Source organism: Lycium barbarum, chromosome 6 (assembly GCF_019175385.1).
Source record: "Lycium barbarum isolate Lr01 chromosome 6, ASM1917538v2, whole genome shotgun sequence".
NCBI classification, from domain to species: Eukaryota; Viridiplantae; Streptophyta; class Magnoliopsida; order Solanales; family Solanaceae; genus Lycium; species Lycium barbarum.
In genome coordinates, this window is record NC_083342.1 from 52,082,521 (window position 1) to 52,092,686 (window position 10,166).

Sequence of the window (10,166 nt, forward strand, 5' to 3'; positions counted from 1 at the left end):
TTGACATGATTTTGGAATATAATAGTCAAAGTACTTAATTCTCGATGTTAATTCGGATATTGAAAATGAGTTTAGTGTAATGATTTAATCAATACTACTCAAACTTAATTGGTAAAGAAACCCTTTTACTATCTTTTTTTTGTTTGCTCCTCTCTAAATATATACTTATCCAATATACATACCAATGCTTCCTTATACCATTAAATCCACTTTAGTCTTAATAAAATGGATATAAAGTAGAATAAGATAAAAGATATTAGAACTCCATAAGTTCACAGTTCTCCACCAATAAGAATCATCATACTATGTTATATATATATATATATATATATATATATATATATATATATATATATATATATATATATATATATATATATATATATATCCAGCTACTAAAACCCACATATAAACCAAATTATATATTTAGACATAGGATGTAATGAATTACACTTAAGACAAGAAACGGAAAAAGGATAACAAAACCACACTTATCAACAGTAAGTCAATAACAAATAAATCAAATAATAATACTACTCTAATAACAAAAAACAAAAAAACTAGAGTCACCAAATGAGTAAGAGCTTATCGGCCCATCTGCTGTTTTTGTTCTGCAACATCCTATTTTTTTACCACAGCCAAAGTCCACAAAGCCACACTTGTCTTCAGGTGCAATAGTACCATATGCATCCTCAAGTCAGGAATTTGTCATGCAGCTATATGAATGCACCTCAAGTCTGGAAAAAAAGCCTTGGCATCTGTCACCAACCAGTTTTCGCACGCTTCATCCCACTTGAGCTAAAAGGAGACAGACTGCCCCTTGGTTGGGGACTCTCTTCTCTGAAATTGTTATTCAGCAAAGCAAGTTCCCTAAGCTGTTGCCTTTTATATATGTCTTGCGATTCATCCTACAATTTCAGCAAATTGAACAATAAATCAGCAAAGTTCATTCTTAGAATACTAAGAAAATCAGTTGGCTTACCATGCCTAAAACATTTTGTTTTTCTGGAGTACGTAATCTATGAGCATTTGTTTTCATGTTTTTTCAACGCACACTGATGACTAGGTAACGAAAACATTGAGATCATCAGATAATGGGAAAACAGAAGTTACATCAGACCCTTCTCCCTATGAGTTTGCTAGTGGAAAGATTAATTAGACTACAAAGTACATAACCACACAATGTATCTTTTTCTCAAAGGAAAACTATATAACAGCTTTAAAGCTATAGCTAGCAGGCTATCCACAAAGTTTATTCTCAAGTCTGTTGGTTTCTACTGCAATCAAATAAGGACTAAGGGCAGATCGGTACATGATAATGACGGCTATCTTCAAGCTGTATACATTCAACTCAGGGAGATACTTACCACAGGTTTTAGTAATTCTTCAATAATTTCCCTTGCTTGTTTCAGTTGTGTATCAACGATGTTGATGGGTAATTCTGCGTCAAGTAAAACATGCAATGGCTCATTGAGGTGTTCGTAACCTGGTCGTCCCCTTAGACTCTCCTCCTTCAATTATACAAGACATTAAATTAAGGTACGCAGTGTGGATCATAGAGAAAATAGAAAGGCTTCAATTAACACGTTGGAACAAAAAGCAGTACAATGTGCAGAAGAAAAACTTTACCTTGTCAGGGTCTTTAATTGAACCCTTTCCTCTTATAAATACACGACATCCAGTGGAAACTTCCACCCGTTTCAGAGAATTGCCTCTAGGTCCCAAAAGCCGCCCAACAAAGTTGAACTGCATCCCACAAAGTATTGTGACTTAGTGCAATCATTATATGAATGTGCGCATGGATACACAAATTTACCTTGCGCTCCCTCCTATCTTACAGGAGCTAATATGCTGAGCAATCACAAGATTATCTGTAAATGACCTCCAAGACTTGAAATTGATATGCGTATATTAATGGATTATAATGATATCTACTGCCTAAATCACTTCATGCACCCAAAATGCAACTATCACTAGAAGGTAACTCCTTGATTGTTGAAGAAGTAACATGAAGGCAGTATAAAATACTATCGACAAATTTCCAAGTCAGCTTACATTTGGATATCTTTCAACGGGTATGTCTAACCGCAAAACCCTCTTCACAACAAATGAACTTGGACTTCCTGGTGTTGCTTGCCAGTCAATGGGCATTCCCTGTCGTCCACCTAGCCTTTGCTGCAAAACAAATTGCACACTAATGAAAACGCATATATCAAAACAGATAGAAAAGCAGAGAGAAATCTGGAGAGGGGCATGGATGGGCTAACAGGAAACTGCCGATCACCCATTATGCCACATTGCCAATGTCTCCTTGGAAATGGCTTGACATCACAGAGTAATCAACAACGAACGTGAAGGTCAGTCTCTAAATTTTCCAGTGGAATTTTGTATTTTCTTATATTGAAACTCCCCAACTAGCTCAGGACTGAGGCACAGTTGGTATTATTGTATGATATTGAGACTTACGAACCAAATTCCGAAAACACTCTATGGCAAAGAAAAGATTCACCAAAAGAAAAAAAAGAAATATTCACCAAGCCCTTTCAGCACCATTAATGTCCTTTGTTAAATCAAGGAAACAAAGAAAAACAGACATAACTAAGTATTGAATTCTGTAGAGGAAGAACAGCACTTGGACCAGCAAAACCCCCACCCCACCCCCCACCCCCCCGGCCCAAAAAAATAAATAAAGGTGGGCTGAGAGCACAATGCTATGCCAAAATAAATAGTTTAACACGTCCAAGTAGTGCCTTCACTGGATTTACCTGATTCATTTAAAGCTTCATGAATAAAAAATTTACACATATATAGTAAGTAAAGCTTCAGCAGCCCATTAAATGCATCAAACACTCCTTTGCAAGTCAGAAAGACTATAGAAACACATGTTGTAGTGTTCCAAATACCCTTTAGTTAAATGAATCATTCCTTTGAATGAATTTTAATGGGAACGGAGAAGATATTTCTCAATCCTAAGCATGTCAAACAAAAAGAACTGGCTCATTCCTCGGCATAGGTATTGATTTATGTTCAAAGCAAGACTCAAGAATATTCCAAATGTCAACCCTCATTATACTATATATGAATATGAGCTCGCTGATAATTTGCAAAATGCAGCAATAACAGCAGTTTGCAACTTTAGAAATCTGAAGGAGATAAAGAGTACATTATTTTCGTGAAGTATGATGTGTTAGCATCCTAAACAAGAAAGTGATGATAGAATGCTGTATTACAATCCCCTAAGTAAAGCAGAAAGAAAGCTGCTAGTTGAAACTTTTCTCGTGGGTCCATCTTCTTTCTTCACTTCACTGTTTCGCCACCCCATTGCAAAAACCAGTTTTGCCACCCCCATTGCAAAATTCAAACTGTTGATTGTTAGCTGAGAAGAATAACTTTCTGAACTACAAGCCAGACAGCTCACAGTAGCCATCATCAATCTCTCACAAGCATTTAACCTTTTAATTTTTTCGGTACCACATAGAGCCACACAGGCAGAGGCAAGTATATGGCAGTATAGAGATCTTTACTGTTTATTTTTTGACGAGTCTAAAGCAGTATATAGAGAGACACACAAATAGTCAAAGACAAGATCTTAATCCTATCCTTTTCAGACCACACACACACTTTACAAGAGCTTGGAGGTGTGATAGATGGAAGAAAGTCATGGACCCAAGACTTGTAATTTAGTGCAGTTTCATGGTTCTGATATTAGCTTAGTTCTTTTGAATTTTTTGTTTTTGATTTATTTCTTGCTCTCCTGTTTTTTTGGAGTAGCTCTTTGTACAGACTTGTCATTTTGAATAAATTCCCACCAATCAGTGGTGGTTTAAAAAAAAAAAAAAAACACTTTGCAGGAATTAATGTATCAGTGTATACAAAATATGTGTTCTAATTATTCTCAACACATTACTGATTCAATAGATATATTCAGTCTATCAAAAATTTGTTTTTCAATTTCAAAACTATCAAAAAGTATTAATGATTGAAATTTTGGGATTAAATATAAGCTTTTTAGCATTTCACATAATCTGTCCGATGCTAGAGTGAATAAAGCAAAAGCATTACGGATTTCGTAGATCTGTGTCATAGTAGTGACTGGATCCCTTCTGTATCCTAGAAACTACAGTATGTGAGATGCTTATTAAAAATAATTGAATTTCCTTATCAACGAAAAACTACAGTATGTGAGAGTTGAAATCACTTATAAAGAGAAAACCTCATCTTACGCTGTTTAGTTACTTATTTTATGGGGCAAAAATGTTACACCAAAGAAGTCAAGTCATCTATGTACACGCAAAAGTCTACAGAACGCCGCAGTTTGTGATCGGTGGTTACTTTCCCCAAAAAGCATAGCTTTCTGTTTGCAACATCATATAGATTGAAGTAAGATCACATTATTTCACTTTTGAGTTCTCCAAGAATATCATCATGTTAGGACTTCTTAATGCGACAAAAGAAAAGCAGAAGAAATTGTGACTTAACTGAACCAAAAGTACAGGCAATGTCCTGTGTAAAGACATAGGTCAAGACTATAACTAGAAGAATACTTGCTGCAAAAGAATCATGTAAACAACACAACACAAGACCTTAATAAGCTACATGCATATTGAGAAATTAATCCAGGAGAAACAGCCTCAGTTAATGGAATTTATGTTTTGCATCTGTTACCACTGAAAACTTATTTTCCCAGACACAGAGAGTATTCAACTAGCAAGTTTGGCACTAGTCCCTCTTCCAGAAAAGTTGTCATGAAAGTTGGTGCTTGATGCAGAATCGCTGATTTTCCACGGATTATTACAATATATTGCATATTTGTAAAATTTTTATGCTTTTCTTATGTAGGTTAACCTGTGTTCTCAACATTACTTTGAGCACTTTCTAAGTCTCCACGCATTGTTTAAAATGGAAAAAGGCTATTCAATCATTGATTCTTTAATTTTAAGGGAGCTTCTAGGTTGAGAGTAGGGTCTTGGAACATTGGGACTTTAACGGGTAAGTCCATAGAGGTAGTTAAGATTCTTAAGAAGAGGTTGATTAATATTGCTTGCGTCCAGGAGACGAAATGGGTAGGTCCTAAAGCTAAGGAGGTGGACGGGTATAAGCTTTGGTTCTCGGGTAAGTCGGGAGACAGGAATGGGGTAGGCATCTTAGTTGATAGTGAGCTAAGGGATCAGGTGGTCGAGGTTAGAAGGGTTAATGACAGGATGATGACGATTAAGTTGGTCGTTGGAGGGTTCACCCTGAACATTATTAGTGCTTACGCGCCGCAAATGGGCTTGGACGAGGAGGTTAAGAGGCGTTTTTGGGAGGATTTGGATGAAGTGGTGGGAGGTATACCGCTTACTGAGAAGTTATTCGTAGGAGGATATTTCAATGGACACATTGGGTCTGTTTCGAGGGGTTACGATGATGTGCATGGGGGTTTTGGCTTCGGAGACAGGAACGGAGGAGGAGTCTCACTCCTGGATTTCGCTAGGGCTTTTGGCTTGGTGGTAGCTAACTTGAGTTTTCCTAAGAAGGAGGAGCACTTGGTAACCTTTCGTAGCTCGGTGGCTGCGACGCAGATAGACTTTTTGCTCCTTAGAAAGGATGATAAAGGCCTTTGTAAAGACTGCAAGGTCATTCCGAGTGAGAATCTTACGACCCAACATAAGCTATTGGTGATGGATTTGGAGATCAAGAGGAAGAAGAAGAAGAAGAGGGTCGCCGATGACCGGCCGAGGATCAGGTGAGGGAGTTTGACTTTGTCTAGTGCGCAAGAATTAGGGGAGAAGTTGATGGCTTTGGGGGCGTGAGAGAGCAGGGGAGATGCGAGCAGTATGTGGGATAGGACGTCCAGTTGCATTAGAGAAGCAGCTAGAGAGGTTCTAGGAGTCTCAAGAGGTTGCTGTGGTGGGCACTGAGGGGATTGGTGGTGGAATGGGGAAGTCCAAGGTAAAGTGGAAGCAAAGAAGCAGGCATATGCGAAGCTGGTAGACAGCAAGGATGACAAAGAGAAGCGGACGAATAGGGAAAAGTATAAGATGGCGAGAAAGGAGGCGAAGGTGGCAGTGTCGGCAGCTAAAACAGCGGCATTTGATCGCCTTTATGCAGAACTAGTGGACAGAGGCGGGGATAAAAAGTTATTCAAGCTTGCCAAGGCCAGAGAGAGGAAGGCACGCGACCTAGATCAAGTGAAGTGCATCAAGGACGAGGATGGCAAAGTGTTGGTGGAGGAAGCTCTCATTAGACGAAGATGGCAGTCGTACTTCCATAAACTCTTGAACGAAGAAGGGGACAGAGACTTTGTGTTGGGAGATTTGGAGTACTCTGAGAGGCATCGCGATTGTGGTTATTGTAGGAGTATAAGGGTCGACGAGGTTAAGGGTGTTGTCCGTAGGATGTGCAGGGGAAGAGCGACCAGCCTGACGAGATTCCTGTGGAATTTTGGAAGAGTGCAGGAAGGGCAGGCTTGGAGTGGCTGACTGGGTTGTTTAATGTCATTTTCAAGACGGCGAAAATGCCCGAAGAATGGAGGTGGAGTACAATGATCCCTTTGTACAAGAACAAGGGCGACATTCAAAGTTGTAACAACTATAGAGGTATCAAGCTGCTAAGCCACACTATGAAAGTGTGAGAAAGGGTGGTAGAGATGAGGGTGAGGAGAGACGTGTCTATTTCAAAGAACCAGTTCGGATTCATGCCGGGGCTTTCTACTACTGAAGCCATTCATATTGTTAGGAGATTAGTGGAGCAGTATAGGGAGCGAAAAAGGGACTTGCACATGGTATTCATCAACCTAGAGAAAGCTTACGATAAAGTGCCAAGAGAGGTTCTGTGGAGATGCATGGAGGCTAAAGGTGTACCTGTGGCGTACATTAGAGCGATCAAGGACATGTATCATGGAGCCAAGACCAGAGTGAGGACTATAGAAGGAGACTCGGAGCACTTCCCAGTTCTGATGGGTTTGCATCAGAGATCAGCCCTTAGCCCATTTCTATTTGCCTTGGTGATGGATGGATTGACGCGACAAATTCAAGGTGAGGTGCCATGGTGTATCTTGTTCGCGGATGACATAGTCTTGATAGACGAGACTCGCAGCGGAGTCAACTCTAAGCTAGAGGATTGGAGACAAACGTTAGAGTCTAAAGGATTCAAGTTGAGTAGGACCAAAACAGAGTACTTGGAGTGCAAGTTCAGTGGTGTACCTCAGGAGGCTGACGTGGAAGTGAAGCTTGGTACCCAGGTCATTCAAAAGAAAGGAAGTTTCAAATATCTTGGGTCTATTTTACAAGAAAATGGGGATATTGATGATGATGTCACACATCGTATTGGTACAGGATGGTTGAAATGGAGGCTCGCTTCCGGAGTGCTGTGTGACAAGAAAGTGCCACCAAAACTTAAGGGCAAGTTCTACAAAGTGGTGGTTAGACCGACTCTGTTGTACGGGGCAGAGTGTTGGCCAGTCAAGAACTCTCACGTGCAGAAGATAAAAGTCGCGGAAATGAGAATGCTGCGGTGGATGTGTGGGCACACTAGGAGAGATAGGATCAAGAATAAGGACATCAGGGATAAGGTGGGAGTGGCATCGGTGGAGGACAAGATGCGGGAAGCGAGGTTGAGATGGTTTGGGCATGTGAAAAGGAGAGGCATAGATGCCCCAGTGCGGAGGTGTGAGAGGTTGGCTTTGGACGGTTTTAGGAGAGGTAGAGGAAGGTCAAAGAAATATTGGGGAGAGGTGATTAGGCAGGACTTGGCGTTGTTTCAGATTACCGAGGACATGACCTTAAATAGGAGGTTGTGGAGGGCTCAGATTAGGGTAGAAGGCTAGTAGGTAGTCTCGCTTTTCTGTCGCACTAGTAGGCGTAGCTTTGCTCTGCTTTTTATTGCCCTATGTTTCCTGCTTTTATGTGTTGGGTCTTGTCTCTCCATGCTGTTTTATCATGACTTCTTTGCCCTTGTTCTTTTCTCATTTTCGCATTGCTTTGATTTGCTGTCGGTATCTGACTTTTCTCCACTTGTTTTCTTGTTTTCTTTTGAGCCGAGGGTCTTTCGGAAACAGCCTCCCTACCAAGGTGGGGGTAAGGTCTGCGTACATTTAACCCTCCCCAGACCCCACACTGTGGGATTCAACTGGGTATGTTGTTGTTGTTGTTGATTCTTTAATTTCAAAATGTGGTCAACTTGACTCCGCGAAGGCAATAGAATATGGTAGGACCAAGGAAGGAGCATGATTTCACAACTAGTACTTATTGGGCTATGCTGAAGTTCTGGTTCGGTTGAAAGCTGTACAGAAAAATCTCTGCACAGTGTTCTTTAGGTGTAGAAACAAGTCATCCTAATCTTTTCATTCTGGCAAAGCTGCAAAGGAACAATTAGCTTTCTTTAAAGCATAGAACATAAAGAGCACCTTATAAGCACAAATATGGAAAGTGTTACATATTATGGTTTAAGGACGACATACTGACTACTTCATGTCATAAAACAAATATGCTCACCTCTTGAGAGTTGTTCCCTCCATTCCCAGTCCAGCCACCTAAGGGTTTTCCTCCAATATCTTGCATCATGTCAAAGGAAGCCATAGGACTAGCGCTGCCACGCTGTAATCTGTCATAGTCACTACGTCCTTGATTGGGGATGGTACCAGAAACCCTTAATATTTCTGTAAACATGATGGAAACTAAACTTTATGAATTGCACATTTGCAGAATGCACAAAGCTAGAAAGTAAAAGTTAACCCAACTCAATTACATTCACCTGAACTTATATACATCTATATGGACAATCACAAGTTAAATTTACCTCAAACAAGTCGCAATATAAGCACATTATCTTCTACTAACGAGTATTGAAGAAAAACTAACTTCAGCCCACTCAGTGTTCCATCTCTAATGAAACTAGATTACGCTGTTTATATACGCACTTCTCAGATGAAGCAGTAAGTCTCCCCTTTCCTTCCAATTTTGATTCTTCTAACCTGAGTTGCTCCTATAATGATCTTGTTTAAAGAAAGAATTTTTTTTCTCCTGAAAAGATATGTCTAGAAATTCCAACTTGCTAACGTCCAGTTAAAGAACCACACATTTTTATTTGTTGAATGTTCTGAACTCTACTATAATCATATTTCTCTCTTTCTCTCACTCTCTTTATCTTAAATCTCTTCTTTTGCCTACTCTTTGAACTGTTTCAACTCACTTGATATGATAAAACAGGCCTTAAATCTATATTCTCCAGATGAATTTTCCCTGTGGTCATATATATTTAAAAGAGGTTTGCATATTGGTTTGCTGCACATGTCCATAAGACATACTACATGGATGCACTATAATCCAAACAACGATGATAAAGCCAATTGACCTTTAACTACTAAGAAGATTGAAGTAACCCAGGAATAGACTTAGTTATGAAAAACAACATCAGATAAACTTTCTAGCAGATGATAGAATTGATTGACCTCAATCAATGAATCAAAAGCAGTGACAGCATAACAATTTAAATGGAAATTCAGAACTTTGTACAAAAAAAAAAAAAAAATCATGAGACAGAACAAAAGTAAACCTTATCAGCAACATGGTAGTCCAGATAAAAAAAAACAAACCTTGATTCAAGAGTCGGTTACATATTGGAAGAACTTGCGTAAAGGGTCCAAGCTTCTGTCTTTCTGCTAACAGCTCTGTCAAGTACTGACTACAAGACATTAAGAACACCCAAAAAGATATAACATGCTAAAAGACTCAAACTTTTATAGATTTTACAGTATCAACTTAAAAAATTAACACAACTCATCTGAGAGGTCCAAAAAAAGAAACAGAAAAAAAAAAAAAATGGGCAATACCTTTCAACATCTAGGTTGGTCCTTATATGAGGAGAAACAGCTCTTGCAGGTGAGAAATTCAAGTTCTGATTGTACAAATTAGACATGACCTTCAATTCAAGAAAAGGGTCTGAAACATCTAGCAGCAACAAATGTTTTTTTTTTTGGTTAAAAAGACAGACAGCAAAGAAGAACGGCCTGTATAGCGAAACCCTGGAGAACAGGAAAGGAAATAAATACTAGAAAAATTATGAAATAATTAGAAGAGAAAAAAAAAAAAACTCAAATGTTTATTCAAATGAATGGCCTTTTTGTTGAGTGTCATTGAGTTGGAAGCTTAAATATGTGTGGGGTAGAAATAAGAACACGTTTTTTG

At 39.1% G+C, this 10,166-nt stretch overlaps 1 protein-coding gene across 2 annotated transcripts; it reads right to left on the bottom strand.

Annotated features, from left to right (window-relative positions):
- Window positions 1-409: 409 nt before the first annotated feature.
- LOC132643964 (KH domain-containing protein At3g08620-like) lies at window positions 410-10,166 on the bottom strand. Of its 2 annotated transcripts, none has more exons than XM_060360497.1 (7): window positions 9,812-10,166; window positions 9,575-9,663; window positions 8,475-8,638; window positions 2,056-2,175; window positions 1,630-1,746; window positions 1,368-1,511; window positions 410-908 (listed from the first exon to the last, which is right to left on the bottom strand). In XM_060360497.1, the coding sequence occupies exons 1-7, from the start codon at window positions 9,895-9,897 to the stop codon at window positions 762-764; spliced, it is 867 nt and encodes a 288-aa protein (XP_060216480.1). In that variant the 5' UTR covers window positions 9,898-10,166; the 3' UTR covers window positions 410-761. The 2 variants fall into 2 exon arrangements, with proteins under 2 accessions (XP_060216480.1, XP_060216481.1); XM_060360498.1 differs by having other exon boundaries at window positions 9,575-9,649; window positions 9,812-10,165.

Coding starts and splice junctions, on each gene's coding strand:
- LOC132643964 (XM_060360497.1), bottom strand. CDS start 9,897: ATGTCTAATTTGTACAATCAGAACTTGAATTTCTCACCTGCAAGAGCT. Junction 8,639..9,574: donor TAACCGACTCTTGAATCAAG/GTTTGTTTTTTT, acceptor TCATGTTTACAG/AAATATTAAGGGTTTCTGGT. Junction 1,512..1,629: donor CAATTAAAGACCCTGACAAG/GTAAAGTTTTTC, acceptor GTATAATTGAAG/GAGGAGAGTCTAAGGGGACG.